Source organism: Antennarius striatus, chromosome 18, assembly GCF_040054535.1.
Source record: "Antennarius striatus isolate MH-2024 chromosome 18, ASM4005453v1, whole genome shotgun sequence".
NCBI lineage: Eukaryota > Metazoa > Chordata > Actinopteri > Lophiiformes > Antennariidae > Antennarius > Antennarius striatus.
In genome coordinates this window covers 6,884,171-6,905,173 of record NC_090793.1, presented here as the reverse complement: position 1 = coordinate 6,905,173, position 21,003 = coordinate 6,884,171, and the positions used below count along the sequence as shown (strand labels likewise).

Sequence of the window (21,003 nt, the reverse complement as noted above, 5' to 3'; positions counted from 1 at the left end):
TGTGTGATGTTCACAGGAAAAGCAGCCAATAATAATCCCTGGCTGGTTCATCATCCTGATTCTTTAAAGTAGTGTACTTACATAAGTATCATTTATATTTAGGATTCTGCATGCATTCTTTATGATTATCATGGACTGCTTTCATGCTGTGAAGTCATCGTTAGACCATTTGACATGCATTTACATGATCACTTTTTTGCACAAATCTTGTGCTTTGACCTAACTTAATTCCTGTAGTTTGGAAACTGTATATTTATTTTCCAGAGAATGAATCTTTTTTTCTTTTTTTTTAATCCTGATTGGTGCAACTTAAAATGAAAACATTTCCAACAGTAAGCCTTACTGCATGTTTCACTTTGAAAGATATGTTTCTTGTCAGGAGAAAATCAGTTTGGATGGACAAGTCCTGGATTCAAACAAAGCAAGAAGAGGACAGACAAAAGAGGAAAAGAAAAGAACTCCAAAGGGTCTCAACTTTACGTCCAAATTCTCTCCAAAGGTTCCTGAAGGAGTTCATCTCCTATTCACACATACCAGGGTTTCTTTTGGTGCTGGTTGCTTTTTCAGCTAGTTTTTGCTTGACTGAACCGGCTTGGGCCCTTTCATTTTTTTTTTTTTTATAGATTGCTTTGTTATCCAAAGTTTTTTTTCCCCTCTCTCTATCTCACCGATAATCGTTATATTTCCCAATTCACATCTCTCCTACTTCCTCTCTCTGACGCTATCTTAGTCTTTTTATTTTATATGCAAAACCAGAGCTTTGTCTCACTGACAAATAACCCTCAGCTCACCATGAAAAAGTCAATAAATAACAACAGATGCGAAACCCTTGATTTACAGGAATAATCAGAAGACTTTAGAATCATCAAAAGCCCTTTTCCCCCTCTGCTCTGCTTTCACACAAGCCAACTGGGGGATAATAAGGATGGGAAACTTGTGTTTGTTTCTGTGTGTGTGTGCCGACTTGTCATGCAATATATAGAAACATAAACAAATAATTTGCTTGCAAAGAAACATCTGTTACGATGAAAACTATTTGCAGAGGATCTGATTGAAATATCACTTCTGATTACATAAATAAATTAAAAAAAACCCTTTCAGTGGCTCGGTTTCTCAATAGAAGTATGTTCAGCAAAAAAAGGAGAAAAAAATTCATCCACAAATACCCAAATACAAACCAATGCCACTGTTAACTGTCTTGTAGCCTCTCTCTGTCTTTCTCGGGGGACTTGAGGCTTGAATACTGCCCATTTTATTTGTTGGACAACTTGGAAGCTGGGAGCCAGGGGCATTACCATGAGAATGCCGAGTGTTAGCCGTGAGCTGACAAAGCTGGCCCCCCTCCCTGCTCTGGGGCCCCTGCACTGATGGACACTCACTCGTAAACTGAAAGAATGCTTACCATTGTCTGACCCAAAGGGCTCCCCTGCCACCACCACCACCACTGCCACCTCCCCTCTACCAACCCACCACCCAGTTGCTGCTGCAGTTATCTCCTCTCCTTCTATCCTTCTCTTGCTCGCTTCATCTCTCTCTCACTTTCTGTCTTTGAATTTCTCTGTCAAAACATCCCCTCCAGTCCCTCTCTGGGCTCTAAAAGAACTCTATTACTGACCACCACTGTCAGTCACAGTGCCCACTAATAGACTACTGAAAGCTCAACTGTATGTCTCCATTGAGCATGTGTAAAAAGTTACTAACGCCTCCAAAGGGCCACAATGTGAGCCACATGGAAGCAATGACAGCGATATTGTCTATGAAAACATGTGAATATGCAAAAAATTTAAGTTCGGTCAAATATTCCAAGACTTACGGTAAATAGGCGGAACCTCCTTGGAGCTTGGCCCCTTCCCAGAAACAGTCCAATGGGGTGATTATCATACAGGGGAAAAGCTTGTCAATCATCTGGGATCATGAAATATAAAGGAAGCACGATCAAGCATTGCTTTTTGAGGAAACATTTTGGAGGAAACATATATCTGTGAATTTCTTGTGAACTTACTCTTTCGATCATGACGTTTTCTATAATAGGAACTCCTGATTTATAGCATATTTTATTAAGATCCCACGATCTACAGAAGAGAAAACAACAATAAGTGTCAGTTGATAATTTACAAATGTTACCACTGATAAAAAAATATTAACACAAAAAAGTATTTGTCACGTCTGTGGTCCACTTACTTCCCAAACAGTGACACCTGGACTTTGCTGGCAGACAGGGCAGCTTCCATGTGAACGAGCAAAGCCTCCTGGGTAAGAATATTAGTGCCCTCTTTTTTGGGGGTCTGGATGAGCATCTGTGAGGTAAATACCGACTCCTCTCCCTGCTTCTCTCTCGTGTAGTGAAGCTCCGAGCTCACTCGGCTACCAGCTGGAAAACAAAGGAGAAAAGTTTCTTCAGATAGGGAGATTGATAGAGAAACACACATTTTTTAATGATAATAAAGTGTGTTCTCATGTGCAAACACACTTACAGAACACACACACGTATATCGACCAACGCCCTTGGCCCTCACCAGTGTTGGTTTTGAAGGCACTTCACACAAGCCAGTGTCTGGCCAAGAGAAATGAGTAATACAGCTTCACATTTCACATTCTGTGAAACAGATGTGCCCTGTTAGTAAGGGAAACCAGCCTTCTGATGCCCCCAAACACTCTGCCACTCTTCTCGGGGCAAAAGATATATCAACGATGACATGTAGAATGTGCAAGAAAACAATGAGTTATTGGCTTGCCATTCCTGATCCTTTTATACTACCATTTGACTGCAACTACATCGTTTTAGCGCCACATGAAACCCATTGAAGAGAAGGGCTGGAAAAGGAGGAAGAGCGAGAGGTTGGGAATGAAAGACCTCAAAGAATTTGCAGATACAAGTGGATAAAAAGAGGTAAATAGATTCATAGAGAGACAAATACAGATGTCAGCAGTGGGGGTGAATGAACACATAAATAAAAAGAGGATGAAAGAATAAAAAAGATTGCTATGTTGTCCTATGTGGTAGACTCCAGCCTCCTAATTACAGGAGGATGCCCTCAAAAGAGTTTGCCAGCCGGGGGGATCTGTGCTTGTGCCAACGGGACATGAAACATGCCGCGCTGTATCACAGAGGGCCCGTCTGCCCCTCTTGCTGTCCCAATGTATGACAACCCCAGAGAGGGGGAAAAGAGGGAGGGAAGGGGAGAGGGAATGATGGGGGAGGCAGGGAGTAGGGGGGGGTGTCAAAGGTTGCCTCTTTCTTAATTCTAAATTGTCGCTTTTCTCTTGTCTTTACCTACGACTGCACTCAGCCTAGCCCTCATCACTACCTCTCACACTCTCTAAAGTCTTCCTCTCTCTTTCTCTCCCCCATGCCAAACTCTGCACCTCCCCCAGCCTGGAGCAAGCTCCCATAATTGATGGCAAGAAAAGAAAAAACAAACTATTCAGCCTACAGCGCAAAAATGTGAGATCTGGTTAGGAACTCCGGGCCTTGGAGACATAGTCCAGCTTGATAATACAAGGTCACTAATTTATTTGTAGTAGTGGGTGTTTAGCTCAGTGCATCAAATGATAATAATTATAATAATAATAAAAAAGTGGAACATGTTCTTGGTGAACCAGATGTGCAAAACATCTGGGACTGCAATTCTATTTTTATTTTTTTTAGTTTTCACAAAGCTTTTATTCCACAAAACCATACCAACAAAAATGATGTAGGATAATTTCCTCTTTACTTTAAGAGACTAAGTGTTCCTGATGACGGCTGATTCTTTGAGTTTATTCAACTTAAACAATTTTCACAGATTCTGGCCTGGTGTTTAGGGGAGCACTGCTCCCCTCAACTCCCCTCTGTTTCACTCAGATTTGCAATAAAAGAAAAAGGAAAAAAAAAACTACTACAAAATGGAACCCTTTCCGTTTGTTCCGTTGACATCTGTTAAACCTTTTTTGACATTTCGTATGTTAACCTCTGCAATGTAGGGTTTTGATCCCAACAGGAACTGGGTGGCTCGGAGAGACTCTGGCTCTGTAATTACAGGCCTCCTGAAGTAAATTATAGCTATTTGTGTCTCGTTCCTCCCATCTGGACCACCCAGGCAGCCAGTCCTCTCTCTTCTCTCTCTTTCTCGCCTTCTCTTCTGAACCCCTGGTCTGGCCCCAACCACCCAACTCTGAGCTTCGCGAACACTTTCCTTGGTTCTGCTCAGCTCAGTTCACCACCCTCTCCAGGACGAACCTTGTCTCTCCTTTTCTTAATGGTCTTTCATCTCTATCTTCTGGTTTTTCTTCTTTTATACTCTTTTCTCACTCTTTTTCAATCCCCCTTTCCCTCTCCCTGCACTCAGTCTTCAGTTCACACAGTCTTAAAGAGACAGTTCCCGGAAATTTTCCCACCCTGGGAAAAAAAAAACCCGTCTTTGAGCTTGAAAGTTGGGGGTTTCAACACCCCAGTGGATGGTAATTTTATTACATGAGCATTTTTCTTAAATGAAATATAGGGTTTGTGTGTTTGGCACATGAAAAATGAAGAGAAAAAAAAGAAGAAATGATCACAAATTCTATTAAATCAGTGTTCTTTCATTGGATGTGGTTGAAAATCTCAACCACCGACTTTCAAATTTTAGAAAACAACTCAACTCTCTTGGGTTGAACATGTGAAGTCATTTACTAGCCTCACCACTTAAAGCACTTTAACAACAATTACGACATTGGGAAAGTGAAAACTAAATAAAACGTGTCATGAGGAGGGCAGACACAATCTTGTAGATCAATGTGTACAAGAAGATTGTTTGTATGAATGTGTGTGTACATGTGCTTTTGCGTATTGGTGTATGAGCATGTGTGTGTACACTGGTGTAACACTGAACCATGTCTGTACCAATGCACGTCATCTTTCCATCCCCAAGATCTCCTAACCAGTAAAAATTGTGGCATCTAGAATTTAGGATGGAGGCAATGCATCTATTCTATTCTATTCTATTCTATTCTATTTTATGTAGAGTACAGGGTAGTTCCAGTTCCAGGGTAGGTCAGACCAGGCCACCTTCAAAGTTCAGTGTGGTAGATTAGCTGGATTAGGGGGCCTCTGAAAAGCCCCACGCTGCTATGGAGGAAGACACAAGACGTAAAGGGTTGAAAGTGGCATGTATGCTTTTACGTGCTACATTGTGGATTCGATTTTCCCTAACTTCTGTGACCACATGAGGAAAAACAGCTGATTTCTGCACAGAATCCAATTTACTATAACAAAAAATAAAGGGGAAAATAGTTTCTTTTTTCCCAACCTGCTTTTTCACAATACCTTTCAATATAGGCTCTTTATTTCCAGCAATGAACCCACATGTGAGTCTAATTCTCTTGGCCTGGCACCATAAAAATGAAACAAAACAAAACAAAAAACCTCCTGGTTCTTTTGTCATATTTAGACCTTCAAGAATCAGGATTGTGCCCCAATTTCAGTCTTCAGGCCAGCCCTGCCCTTTGGCATTCCCCAGCCACTGCCTAAAAGCAAGCTGCTCCAAGCAGATGGGCTGTTCCTCCATACAATCTTTCAGTACAGCAGCTCCAGAATGAATGCGCCCCCTTTTTGTCATTCAATCCTTCAATTTCTTTCAGATGTTTCCCAACAAACAGCAGAATAAAATAAAGAGAGAACCCTTTTTTTTTTCAACAAAGGCAAATGGACCAAAACTTTCCCAGCCTGTAAAACAATGCGAGAGTTGGCTGTGGGAGGGTGAGGCTGGGGACAAGAAAAAAAAGAAGCTGGCACTTTGGTATCTTACCTATAGAAATACAGTGTGTGTGTGTGTGTGGGTGTGTGTGTGTACGTGTGTGCGTTTAGTCTTCTCAAGCATGCTGTATCTGTTCATTAATCGTCAAAGACACTTGGTATTATTTTGGGGAAAGAAACTTAAGAATAATGTGAACACCAGACAACAAAAATAGTGTCAGCGGTTTCAATCTGCAACCCCGCAACTCCAATCATCAGAAAAAAAAAGGAAAAAAAAAACACACCTTGAAAACAGTATTAAACAGTGAAAACAACAAAAATCAGTTTCACTTACATTCTATTCAGATGTGCCAGTGGTGTTAGCCATCACACATAAATTTCCACCAGGGTTGGCATTTAGGCACTTTCTATTTCCATATGTATAGGCTTTCCTCTGCTAATTATGCTAATCATGGGCAGAGTTGGCCACTGTGAAAAACAGTCACATTAGACACTCCACTGACCGCTAATACTGCTTAATGTGTGGTTGAAACATACATTCATCCCTGCTTGAAAGGCAAAATTTTTCCACGTTGCTGGTCTCATTCAGACAATAAATGAATTTATTGAGCCCAAGAACCATTTCTTTTCCCCTCCCAAGTACCAAGAAAATGTTTAGTCTCTGCATCTCCCTCTCCCTTTACTTTTTATACTTTCATGGTGTAAAGACAGAGGGAAATGGTGCAAACTCTAAGGTGACTGGTGCCGCTTTATTTTCGCAAACACCAACAACAAAGGTTGCTCTTCAGCTGGAAAAGAAAGGGTGCCAAACTATATTGATTGAGGTTTCATTATCCTGCTTTCAGTAACACTGCTGCCTCTCTGTATATATTGTATTCAGTGTTGCGATGACTGACAGTCCAATGCCCTTTCCATTTTAAACAGATTTGGGACAAAATCCCAATACATTTATTGCGATCACAGTAGATGTGGCTCATATATACAGTAGTCCAATTGAAGAATACTTCAGTTTCAGATATATACTTTGGGCCCAGCCTGTGTTTCCTGTATCGTGTTAGCAAAATCCCTGCATCCTTCATATGTACATGTATTGATAGCTGTGTTTATTTGTTGGGGGGGTGATCTTACTGTTTAAGAGTTTGTGTGTTGGGAGGGATACTGAAAAGGGGGATGGAATGAAGGAGACTCAGATTGAGGGATGGCAGGAAGGCGGGTGGGGGTGGGAGGGTGAAATAAACATTTAGAAGTGACCCAGGTTGACTCAAGTCTTGTTTGTTCTCTCTACCAGTGAGGTCCTGGGCCCTGAGCGCTGGGAGTTTATTTATCTAGTTGGGGCACCACCGCACACTATTCACCTCCAATAATGCCTCATAGAGCTCCCTTTCTCTGTCTAAACTGGGGCGCTGTGTGCACTCTGATGAATTATAGCATTTACCTGCTGTGGTGTTCTGAGGTTTGTTTAGAGAAACGGCTCCAAACACCAAAATGCCCATGTGTACATTCGCACATTTGTAGTCGGAATTTTTTTTTCTTCTCACTATTCATGTTTCACAGTCTGTTCTTATCTAAAGATGTCTGATTGCATTGCTAGCTGGTTAAGTTAGCCCTTAAATTGCTAGGTAATCATGTTATGTGGGCTGTTTACAGTCATTGCTCCATCCTTTACAGTACATGGCCTCTTTATGGGACATGTGGTGTGCCTGCTATCCGGATAGGGTCTGTCTCGCTCATGCCGGATTCATATTTGGACAGCTTGAGTCTGTGTACATGTCTGTCATGCCTCATCCAAACTCTGCCAAGAAGGATGAGTTTAGTTAAAGTAAGAGTAAACACCATCACTTTTCATGGAGGTCATATTTTTCTTCCCTTTTCCTAAACAAGCTTTTCAACTGGGCCATTGTGGAACAATCTGAACCAAAAATACAATATACACGACCCAAAACAGCTATGCAAACACAGTCCAAAACAAAAGAGAAATTGGTATAAATTTTGAGCTTATAGGCGAACAACTACACACCCTCCCTGTCTTTAATGGTGGGAGAAAACCATGTGTGAGACAGTCTCACACTTTCATGTTTGCTCAAGTGAGACGGGCAAAAACAGGCAAAAAAGTGTCAGCTGGCCATAAAGCTTCTGCCCTGTTCCTGCCCCAACCCCCAATGTGTTTCCTCATCCTTCTCTCTCTCTCTTTTTTTTAACCATCTCCCTCTTTTCTGCTTGTGGACTATAGTGAAATGCAGTCTGATTGTGACTTCACTTACAATTATTGTGGAATTAAAGAAATAGAATACAATTTTTGATGTAATATGTTACTGGAGAAATTAATAAAAAAAAAAAAACGCACAGCGTTCACACATGCTCTAACACAGTAGTTAAAACAGAGATTACCAACCAAGACTCGGGTGAGTAGTAGCAGGTATTTTCAGCAGTGATTCCTGTGTCATATTTCCGAGGTGAATAACACTCCTTTAATCCCTTTGTCAGACCAAACACCCTGCTATCAGGACTTATTTTTACCAGCACAGGTGTGAAGACCAGTGGTATATGTAACGTTCTACTTTCATGGTACATATCCTCCTTGAAAAGACACAGCACTCTTTAAAATGTAACAAATCCTGTAAAGAAAGAACAGTGTAGGGTCCTAGAATATTTGCAGGAACTAACCTTACATGCCTCCTCCACTTTGCACTTTATCACGGTGTTTTGGGTGCTTTAGGAAGGAGGAAGCAATTAAAAAAGCCCTGGTGGCCTGACTTCACAGAGGAGGCATATAGACAGGTAGAAATGTCAACAGACGTACCCAAAGAGCTGGCAGACAGACTAGCACGCAGTCAGGAAATAGGCGAGCTGTACACACCAAAGGTGGCAAAGATGACAAGTGTACATGTGTGTATGTCTTTGTGTGTGTGTGTGTGTGTGTATGAACAGTATGGGGGCAGCCTTCAGAAAGAATATACCCTTAACTCATTTACACACACACACACACACACACACACACACACACACACACACACACACACACACACACACACACACACACACACACACACACACACACACACACACAGCTTTCACCCTGCTTTAGTGTTCACACATTAGGTGTCAATCACAGCTAGTTTAGTCTGAACAAAATAGGATATGAGTCTGAAAGATCTGATTTGTTCCAATTAGGAAAGGATGTTTCAAAACATCACTTCTCATGTATGACAGGCCTGACATGCAGGAATGCATTAGAAGTTATATTTCTCATGAGTTAGGATGAATACACAAGAAATAGGGATGAGGGAATTCTGAGCACCTTAATACGAAAATCAGCTGTCTTATTAAGAAGTATATCATCCCTCCCTCTTCTGGTTTTTGTACAGTAGTGCATGTGTGTGTGTTCCTCTGTGTTTGTGTGTGCAGCAGCAAGTGAGACAGAGGGAGAGCTAGCCTCTCCTTGTTACCGAACCACTTTACTCTCCATTGAGGCCCTAGCAGCTTTGTCAATGGGCTATTGGAGGAAACAAGGCTGGCAGAAACTTTAGAAACATGTCCATGGGCTCTTAAAGGCACAGGATTCCTTTTCACCCCCTCCTCTAAGTCGGAGTTCCACAGTAAAACAACTGGCACACAAACATCTCCTCTGAGTCGTGTATCTGCCAATTAGCTAAAAATGCAATCCTGAGTCTTTACATTAACCAGGAAAAAAAAAACAATGAAAAAAGACTCTTTTTTTCCAGGTTTTGTAGTCAAATGTAGCTTTTCTCACTAAATTCAATTTAAAAAAAATGTTTGTGACAAAGGAACTACGTTCAATTTTTTTTGCATGTTTAAGGCATAATTTTCAATAACCTTTTTTGACGCGAGCAGCGTGTGATTTCTCCAACTCCTGCGGGAGCTGCCTGTCCCCGTCATCTAGTGGCATGGTGGGCTTAAAAAACCCCATAGAGTCTGTTTATATTCACCAACTGCTGTCGTGCTTTAAGAGTGTGCAAAACAGGTGGGTAAACTTCAGCTGCATTCACTTATATTTTCTGTTCTTGAGGAGGAGGGAGGCAGAGAGAGAGAGGGGAGTTTTAGGGAGGTGGTGCCTGCCTGCTTGCCTCTTGTTGAATGGAATCCAAGAATAGTTAGGGACCACACAGGGAGTCAAGGGGGGAGGGGTCAGAGCCCTCAAAGATGGTTAACCATTCACACAGTCCATCTGCTGTGGGGATCAGCATCGGCCCTGAAAGCCTGGGGGTTTAAAAGGAATTTGACCAGTGTGAAAAACCAAATAAAGCTGCCTCTAACCCTGAAAAAAGTACAGATAACCTCAATCTAAAATGCCCAGGATAAAGGAAAAAAGCAGCAAAATGTTTGCAAGTCAGGATAGGACTATTATGCATTCATGTTGGATATGTTTGGGTTTCACGGGTAAAACGGGAGTTATTAAGACATGTACAGACACGACAGAGCAACACTGAGCTGGTAGAAAATGAGATGTATAAATGTATAAATGAGTGTATAGTCCTAGTCACAATTCACAGGAAATAAAACTAGTATTCAAGCTACTCTGATCCAGACAAGCATAGCAAACAACTTTAATATCAGCTCCAACAAAAACAGACAGACCAGCCGTGTCAGTCTATCAGTGACTGAACGCCTAGTGCCCTCCCATGGCACTGAGATGACACTAACATGATCACCACACGTCTTCCCACCAGCCTCTATTGTCATTCAAACGCCAGTCAAACTATGAGCAGCGAGTAAATCCACATATAAACCAAAGACTCAGCATATTTGAAAGGTAGGAGATAGACAAGTGTGAGAAAAAGGCAGAGTCTGGCCTGTGTCGCTGCCTCACACAAGATCAAGGCCAATACCAGAGAGAGATTTCTGAAACTCACCTTCCACCCATAGCTGCTCAATGTCCGTTTCGATGGCTGCAACCCGGAGTCCCACGGAGAGAGCCCCGAATACTAAGAGTCCAATAAAGAGGACCTTCCCACAGTGCCTCTGGATGTGACAGCCCAGGGAGAACAGGAGGGCCTGGAACCTCGCCCGGATCCACAAAGGAGCTTTCTGACCTACCGCCTTCCCCTGGATTCGAAACAGGAGGGAAGGCAAGAAAAGGACAATATTATTACTATTGTTATTGCATAGATAATTTAGTCCCAACCTGATGACAAATGGATCCATACTCAGAGACGTGTCTTTCAGTCGAATATAAGGCTGTGTAACTTGATGACAACTGATGGTTCCAACTAGCCAACCACATATTTGATAATAATGCATGTGCTTGTCAGATTCCTGCTAAAATCTCAAGCCTGTCACCACAACGCAGTACAGGAACTCCCACATTTGAGATCATTTATTGTAGAAATACTTCTTTCTTTAAGTAGTTTTTAAGTTTAGGGTGAATTTTGAAATTGAGAAATTTGAACATTTGAAAACACATTTTTATCTGTGCCAAACAAGTCCTCCAAATAATGAGTATCTAGCAATAGTACAAATCATATTATAGATGCAGATCAAGAGTGAGACAACCAATTTTGTCCTATCAAATGAGTGTAATTCTGTTTTTTAGTTCTTTAAAATACATTTTATGAATATGATGAATAGAAAGTGTTAATATCTGCTGCTGGAAAGGGATGTTACTTGCCTTTTAAAGCAGTAAAAACGAATATAATCAATTATTTACATACATTTTCAGTTAACATATATTCCCATGTGTTCATGAACTTTATATAGCTTTTTTTGTTGTTTTTTTTTTTTTTTTAAATTATTATACGATTGTTTGAATTCCTACTTTAGAGAGAAACATTCTGTCCCTGTGCTGCAAAGTTCATTGACGCAGAAGACATTGCTCTGGTGTTGTGGTTTCTCTCAGCAGTGCTGAAACACGTCCAAGCATCCGGGCGGTCCTAAGATGCTTTGTCAGATCAAACTCAATCAGTAAATTCCTTTACAGGACCCACCACATTTCCAAACAGACCCCGGGCCAGTGCGCTCTCTCTCTCTCCGCTGTCTGCACGAAGCCAAAAAAAAAAACACGCACAAACACCACAGAGATACGGGAACAAAACTCTTTTAAACTCAATCCCTCCATCTGCGCCTTCCCCGGTTTTTCTTGAACTAAAATAAAAATGAATGAAAGTCTGACGTCCATTCAAACCGAACCGCAGTGAGGTCGAACAGACGGAACTCTTGTCTTGTTGTTTCCACTTTATCCAAAAGGGTTTCCCCCCAAAAATATGTCAAGTGAGGTTTCGATTTCTACACGATTTAATCCCCGGTAAACATAAAGGATAACCCTTTATGTGTAATGCATATCAAACATGTGGTGACCATGTCTAGACTTCATTTCGTGATAATCCGTTGAAGTCATTTTGCCGTCGACTCCCGCGGGGGGAAGCCTCTGGTGATCCCCAGATTTGGAGCTGCTGCTTCAGTTCACCCTACATTCCTACACGCACCCCTCATCTCACGATTAGATAACGACACACACACACACACACACACACGGAGCTGCCGGTGAAAATCTCTCATTCACGACTGAATGCAACCCGTCTCCACAGCACACCGTCCGCCTCACACACAGCGTTGCATCACCTTAGAGATTTGCTTCAGAGCGAAAGCAGCGTGGCAGTAGCTGGGTCTCCGGAGGAGGTCTGGGTCCGCGGGCGGCTGGGAGCGCGTATAACTTGGGGGTAAATCTCCATAGACGCAGGCCCCTGGGACCCCGTGATCCGAGGCCATAGTCCAAAGTAAGGGAACGGGGCACAGAGAGAAGAGAGAATCGGTGTGAGTTTAGGAAAAGCGACAATAATCCAGCATAGAAGAGGAGCGCATCCAGCACCGCCGGCGATGAACGAGAGGAACGGTTTCTAGTCTTCCTTGGACCCAAACAAGTCTCGAAACTCCATCCCAACATTATGCGCCGAAATCCTTACAGATCCCTCAGTATTCATTCGTCCCGATAGTTTATGAAACGACGTCTCAGGGAGTTGTTGTAATAGTAGTAGTAGTAGTAGTAGTAGTAGTAGTAGTAGTAGTAGTAGTAGTAGTAGGACTTGTGTTCTGCGCCGTCCTTGTCAAGTCTAACTCCGATCCCGTAGCGGTAACATTTGTAGAAGTTCTCCTCTCGGCAAATCCTGAAAAGGGAGGTTTGATGGAAAAGTGCTCCGTCTCCCATTGGCCAAGGAAGAGGCAAATTACTTTGCAAACATCGCCTATTATTAGCTGCTAAGCAACAGCTCACCAAAGTGGAGAGAGAGGGGGACCACCCAGGCTGCTGCTGCCTGGGCTGGAAGGAGGAGGTGGGGGTGGGCGGGGGGGAGGAAGGGGACGGGGAGGGAGGGGGGGCTCTTTCAATAAACTCTGTAGAGCGCACACACACACACACACACACACACACACACACACACACACACACACACACACACACACACACGCACACACGCACACACACAAGCCTGGCCCCTCCAGTTTGGAAGAAGCAATTACACAAGCCATCTATTGATATCACAGCGGGAGGCCAACACACACACACACACACACACACACACACACACACACACACACACACACACACACACTTTTTTTTTCTATTTCACCAGAACGGCGCAGAAAAATAGTTTAGGCAAGAATGTAAACTTTTGATTGATTTTTTTTTTTTTTTTTTTTACCTTCCTATGGATTTGCCCATAGAAAGGCATCTCCTGTTTAAGGAGGTTTGTTGCTGACACCTTGACAATACCGTATTACCCTCTGAAGTAAGTGCACGTTATTGGAAAAGGGAAGATATAATGCATATATGTTTAGCACTTACATCTCAAATCTTGTGGTCAAACATTTAAAGAATGTTGATTCCTAGAGCCAAGGAAAATTGTCTCATCCCTGCAAAATTATCCTTAAAAAGACCAGGGAGTTGTTGTTTTTTTTATATTCCATCAGTTAAGAAAGCAGCTCACCTAAAGACAGTCAGAAAGAAAGAACAGTGTCTTGGTGAGTTGATAACGTAAGCAGTAAAGTAAGGTTGTTTGTCTCTAAAATAGATGAAGACTACAGCATGTGATTATTTTCATGAAGGAAATTTTTATTTTATTTCATGAATATTGATCAGAGTTCCCAGAGTTTGATGCGATGTTAGCAGATGCCATTTTAACACAAATAATCTAAGACAAAAGAGGTTCAAAATATACAACCCGCCCTAGCGCATTCGCAGATCGCAAAATTTTTGGTAAGCAGTCACGTGATACCGTACACGCGTTCTATTGGCTGACGGCAACCAGAAGTGGGCTTCGTTCTGTGAGTCTTGGACTTAAGCGACCAAACTTTGATAGGGATTCATCATTGAAAATCTGTGCTGCTCTCTATTATGATATTCTTTAAGGCGTTATTTCCAATCTTACTACAGCGTATTCTACTATTCAACAAAGAAGCAAGGCTCTCTTCTTCTGAATTCAGGATCATAGACACTGTTGTTAACTATAGCTCATCACATCTGTCTGCAGCGACTCAGTGACACGCTGACATCTTTTTGAACTGGACTATCCTTCCTCATGCCACGACTTCTAGAGTGGCACGGGTCAGCCCCCTGGAAGTGGGTATGATTTTGCTGGACTGGGTTGGGTCAGGATGAGTGGGAGAAGGATATGGGCAGCTGGAAATGGGAGCTAATGTGGAATTTGAGGAATTGGGTTGTATGGTAGGGGCCCCTTCAAGCCTAACAAACTCAGGGAGGTCCCAGGCCTGGTCTGGAGACCTTGGATAAATAAACCATCTGAGATGACCATGCACTGAACAGATATCTGCCATCACACTGCCCCTGCCTCCAAACACAGCATCCAAAACCTCTCTTTCTCTCCCATGTCCTTGTGTTATACATGTCACCGTCCCTCCCCCCGTCTCTTCTTCTCTCACTCCTCTTCTTACTTTTATTTCTCAGTTTCATCAAATTAATCTTTCACTCTGTTTTATCTACTTCTCCAGTCTTTACCCCCCCCTCCCCCCCCAATCTCCATTCCCCCATTTCATGTTTCCCCAGTGACTCCATCCATCCATCCATCCATCCGTTCATCCATGCATGCATGGCTGGCTGTCCGTCCGGGGTTCTGTCTGTGCTATAGGCAGAGCTATGGAACCGCTCTGGCATTCAGCCGTCACACAACAGTCCAGACACCCAGGGTTTAGGTCCACAAAGTTTATTTATCATGGAGAGAGACTGTGAGACAGCTCACCGCTGCATTCTTCCTTCTACTCTACTGAGAAATAAGTAGAAAAGTGAAAAAATAAGTCATAATTTGACATAGGTGATTACTGGGAAGGGTGTACAAGGTAAAAGATAGTCACATATTAAATTTTTGTAGTGTCAGGAAATAATTAGCTCGTCAGAAATTGAAATTTTTTTTTTAACAAACAATAAATTACATTAAAAAAGATTTTAAAAAGTAGATAAACTAAGTTTATCTGATTTGAAATTTAGAACCATTCTTTTTGTGGTAGGAATAGATAATTGTTTTAACAATACATTTATTTTCTCTGATCGCTTCATCCACTTGCGCAGGTTGCGGGGAGCTGGAACATATCCCAGCTGACAAACGCTGTGAGGTGGGGTAAACTCTGGGCGCGACGCCAGTGCACCACAGAGCCCCACAGAGACACAGACAAACACACACACACTCACTTCTACGGGCAATTTAGGACTGGCCAGTTAACCTGAAGCGTATGCTTTTGGAGGTGGGAGGAAGCCGGAGAGAACCCCCACAGACACGGGGAGAACATGCAAACTCTACACAGAGTGACACTCGAACCCGGAACCGCCTTGCTGTGCAGCGACAGCGCTACCCACTGCGCCACAGTGCTGCCCATTGTTTTAAGTATATTTTTATTTTATTTATATATTTATATTACCATTTATTTATTTCTAACCATTACATTACATTTACTTCCTCAAGACTTCAAAGCACTTTGTAAACTGTGAAGAAAATAGTTTAATAAGTAAAGTTTGCTATAATACTAATACTCAAATATGCTATAAAGAAGATGAAATTCAAGCTTTTACTTAAAAAAAAAGTCATTCTAGGCTTTAGCTGTAAATATATGATGTGAATGTTTTTTTTTTTAGATATTTAGCACACCAACCTTATACATATACAAAAGTAATCTGGCCCTAAAAACACAAAATTATTTTATACACAAGTCTAGAATAAAGAAAAATACCACATTCAAACACAAAGCAGTCTAAACATAATTGTGGTGATATTGTAATATTTCCATCCTTTCATTTTGCCCTGTGAATACCCATCATCATGTGTGAGGGCATTTTTATGGTAATGACATCATACAACCCCCTTCAATAAAGAATTATACCAAGCTCCAAAAAAAAAAATAAAAAAAAATCCCTAAATATGAAAAATAGTGTGTCCAGAAAACATTTTCAAGTGTGATGATTGGATATTTGATTGTGTGCTTGCTGACAAGACAAAGATAATGCTTTTTGAAAACCATACAGATTCGAAGAAAACCTAGGAAACTTTTGTATTTAATAATGAAGCTTCCAATGTTGAATATTTCACATAAAACTCATTAATAGTTGTATACATTTTTCAGACATCAGTGTTGAGGCACAAAATTTGCCCAGGAGGCAAAGACACACTTTTCCGGCTTCAGTCTCCTTGAAGAGTTGAAGCTGCCACCCACAGTCTCACACAAGATTAATTATGATAATGCATTTCTTTACCCCTTTGTCATCGTAATGAATGGTTGCCTTTCTGCTGGCAAAAACACACAAAACACAGAGGGAGACAGAGAAACACACTTTTCTTTAAGTCTTTGTTTGTGCGGTTGTAACAGAGGTATTGTCAGACGCATCTAGCAGGTGGTAATACAAACTCAGACCTGTAGTTTAAAAGAAGGCAGAAAACCTCACAACGGTGTGTGTGTGTGTGCGTGTGTGTGTGTGTGTGCGTGTGTGTGCATATGTATGTGAACAAACAAGGCTTAAAAAAAAAAGCCCAGACAATTGTGATCCAGTGTAGCTAATGAATCCTATTATATGTCTGATATGAGAACCTTTTGTGGCTGCACATGTCTCATCACAAATAAAAGAAAATCTCAAAATAACTGTCGATAACATGCAGGAATTTTTTCTTCTTCTTCACAAATTCAAATTGAAATTCCATTGATGATGAGAAAATAGTTTATGTATAGATCCCTAAATTCGAAGTAGTTGCTAAACTGAACAGGATGACACATTTAAAGGAGAAGAAAAAAAAATAAAATAAAATAAAAAGCAATGGTTGGTTTTGATGATCTATTTGTAGATACAGTTTTACAGGTGATAATCATTCTAATAAGATTAAAAAAACAAAAGATCACATGAGATGGTAAGAAAATCTGCCTCTTGTTTCTTTTTGCGATTTTATTATGAAAGCAGTTTAAGATGTGATCCAATCAACCACCCAGTGTTTGGTTAATTAGCTGTTGGACCTCTGCAGTGACAGACGACGATATCAGGCTTGTGTTTGTAAAGCATGTCACCGAGGTTGTTATCCCACATGCACTCTTTGTTGGCTGAGCAACATAAGCAACTGTTGTATATCTTAGCTTGTAGAAAAGAGTGTTTGTATATGTATTCATGTGTTTAAATTAGACATGGGGTGGTTTCGGTGTGTCTGTATATGTGTGTGTGTGTGTGTGTGTGTTGTGGGGGGCATCTTAAATGGTAATGTGTGGAAAAAAAGAGGGAGGGAGGAAATTCATTTGTGGCTGGAGAACACAGAAGACAAATTGAGGAAGTGTTGTGCTAATGTGTAGAGGTCAGCAGCAAACACACACAGGTTTCTGACTGACTGCCACTTGGGTGGCCTGTTTGCTATCTCTCTCTCGCTCACCCACGATCAGCCTTCAAGCTATGAAGCCACCCAGCTACTCAACCAACCACCACCCCCCCCATTACAGAGCTCAGACTACACCCCACCTCTCCGCATAGTCGTGTTATGTCTATGAAGTCACCATTTACCTCCACCATCCATCCAGTGCACCTACATAAGGCTGTGATACACATTTATGTTTCCTATTACTTAACTCATTAAAATTCTACCCAGAATACATTTATTCTACAAGATTTGTCCAGATCCTACTCAAAAAAGTATGTAGTATTCAAACAAATGCTTTTATGGAATTCTAGAAGATATTAGATGGATAAATGTTCAAAGATGTATTGGCAAAAGTTAAGGAAATGCTGTTCCCAGACTGCGTTATTGGTTGTTTCTTTTCTCACATCTCAGTTCATTAATCAAAAGTGAGCAAAGTCAAAAACGTCTTCCTCAACCGTATTCAGATTTCTCTGGATAATCCAGATGTTGTGTTGGACAGTTTTCTGTAAATGAGCTCCAAAAACATGTCTGCTACTCTGGATGTTTGGATTAACAGAACTAACTTGAACACAACAATCCTTTTCTCACCACAAAAAAAACAACAACCAAAACCAAAAAAAATCCTTATGTTATATTCGGGTAGTAGAAGTTGATATTACAAATCCGCAACCCGTAAAATGAAATTCTTCAAATTCTGAAAATATGTTTTAAATGATTTGAAGAATCTAACCTGGGCAACAACTCTATTAAACTGTATTTGAAATGCTGTGTTGATTGAGGTGCAGTGAGACAGACGATGTTATCAAAAAAAATTATTAAAAAAATGACTTGTTGAAAAGATTACATCTTGCCCCTGATTCACGATGTACGGCCGTGGGTCTAACTGATGGGAACAAACCTGTAAATCTTAGGATTTGTTAACAGTCAACTACATTACTGCCTTAAAAAGTACTGAGATCATGATTCACTCCACACATGTCATTAGAAAATGACAAATTTAACACAAACACACACTGCAGACAGAGAAATGTTCTCTGGCAGTTCAAGAGAAACAGATTTTAAAGCTCATAAGTTCAAATAAACAAAGCCAATTTTAAAATGCCATTTTTTCCCATTGAAGTCATCACGTTAAAAAAAATCAATTCAGCAAATATGCTGCCACCAAAATGGCGCACCAATAATAAACTGTACATAAAAATGTCCTTGCTGACCCGAGTTCAATTTGTTTGGGACGGACAGTTAGATGGAAGTTCTGTGAAGAAATTTCAGATAATTCTATGAGACCACAAAGACCATCCAACGACAGACAGATTTAATCTGTGGCTTGACATTTGATCTCCATATCTAGAATGCAAACTCACACTTGTGCACTTGTGTTTGCACACACATGCATGCATTTGCTCAAGAGGGTGTGACAGGATTAACAATGCTCACACACAGGTGATTCTGCACATGTGTGCCCATATACCGCTAACACATCTAGGTGCTGGAAGGCAGGCTCAGCCGTGGCGTCGCTGTATTGAAGTGGACTCTAGAGTCTTTGCACAAATATACAAATCTCTACCCAAACACAGCCAGCTGTCAGATCTCATCATGTGGTTGAAGAAAGGAGTCAAAGGGTGAGACTGCTAAAAAGGTCAACACAGCTAGGACAAAGGGGAAGGACAAAGTTCCACAGTCCTTTTACAAAGAAAAGTTTCAAATGCATCTCTCATCTTTTCATCTGCATCGTCTCAAGAAAATGGTGACAAAAAAATAAATGATTAAAAAAAAAAACAACAACACTGAAATTTGTAGTACAGGAAGGAGTCAGACATGTCAGAGCAGGTAAAGGAAAGAAGAAAAGAACAAAATTACAAGTATACTCCTGCAAAATATGATTAGGTTCAAGTGTCAGAGTAAAACCTTTAACCATATACTAAACCATGCAACCTGTAGATGAAAAGTGAAGTAAGGGGCATGGAAAATATCAGTTATTTCAGTCTGTGAGTTGAGACCACATCTACAGTAAACACACAGTTCTGTGGCGGGGCCCAAATGGCCATATAAAGTATACTTTGATTCTCTAGCAGTTAATCTTTTCAGCCAGGACACACATTTATAGAATGTTTGTGTCAAGGAACTGTCTTTTTACATTCCACCATGAAACCTGGAATGTTCTCTACATTTAGAAATCACCACGTTTGATAGGGCTCTATTTCCTCTGGTCCATGACACCTCAGATGAATCTTGTCAACTTCATCACTTTTTAATCTTTAGTATACAGACAGGCAAATATGGGGAGACACCATTCTTGCAACTCTAGTCAATACCACACATTAATCATTGCAGTATGAATGCATTTGTGTGTCACACAATTAAATTCAATCAAGAGAATCATGTTTTGGACTAAAGACTTGTCTAGCGGGTGTAGTTTGAACCATCACAAACCCACGGGCAACATTTTTACAGCTGATCTACTTTTGTGCATTACATTGTGAGAAAATGGTATAATATATTTTAAGATTTTCATGCGATATTGAATTGGGTGACACAGCAAATCATGAGGACATTTAAAAATGCAAGATACATCATTTTAATGTTTCCCCAAACCACAGTCTTCCCCTAACTATAACCAAGATATTTTACTAGCTGAAAAACAGCCACCAATCGTCCATGGTGTCAACAAGTTTTAATCACCTTCAGACATAAGAACATGTTCCTTGTTATTTATCTACAAATGTATCGAGGCAGCAAGATGTGTCGTACAAAACATACATGCTGATTTATACTTTAAATTATACTTTAGGGAGATTACATCGCCATCAGCTGCATACATGTTACAGTATTTTTTTTTTTAAGTAAAGTATTTGCTTTCCTTTATTGCATACTTTGGATGAAAATGGAATTTTATGAGTTCATATTTCAAATCTGGAAATACAATATTGATGTAGTGTAATACAGCCATTCAGCAGCAGAGTTTCAAAGCAGGACGCATTATGGAAGTATCTGCAGACCAGGTGATTATTGACACAGAGATAAGACATTTTCAAACATGTGAGACAAAATAAAAACATTTTTCAGCTTATAGTGCTTTGGGGCCACAGGCGGTGTGCGATCATGACGCCAGCCACGCTTGGTAGAAACTGGCAGCATTTTATAAGCTGCCAATGGCTAAGAATCATCCGTCCCACAGCGAAGTGAACTTTATCCTGCCTCGACATGGCAAAACATGGTCTGTACACTTTTGTAAATTATTATATTAGGCTTTCAATTTACATAAGCTTTAAAATATCAGAGAATCTAAGAACTAATGTACCACATTACAAGCTCGAGACATTTTTACATTGGTGCTCGTATAACTGGGGACTCTACTGTGACTCAACCGACAACCAACAGTGAATATCGTATTCTATTGTTACCACATTAATCAAACTGAAGTCATTCATGTTGTGAATGACTTCA

The 21,003-nt window shown here is 40.9% G+C and overlaps 1 protein-coding gene across 1 annotated transcript in view; it reads right to left on the bottom strand.

Annotated features, from left to right (window-relative positions):
* ptch2 (patched 2) overlaps positions 1 to 12,776 on the bottom strand; it is a 28,710-nt gene extending 15,934 nt beyond the window's left edge. Inside the window, exons 1-5 of the mRNA XM_068340349.1 lie at positions 12,290 to 12,776; positions 10,585 to 10,777; positions 2,182 to 2,371; positions 2,003 to 2,072; positions 1,814 to 1,905 (exon numbers count right to left, since the gene is read on the bottom strand). Of these exons, the coding sequence (XP_068196450.1) occupies positions 1,814 to 1,905; positions 2,003 to 2,072; positions 2,182 to 2,371; positions 10,585 to 10,777; positions 12,290 to 12,436 (692 nt within the window). The 5' untranslated portion in view covers positions 12,437 to 12,776. The remainder of the gene's footprint in view (positions 1 to 1,813; positions 1,906 to 2,002; positions 2,073 to 2,181; positions 2,372 to 10,584; positions 10,778 to 12,289) is intronic.
* Positions 12,777 to 21,003: the final 8,227 nt, after the last annotated feature.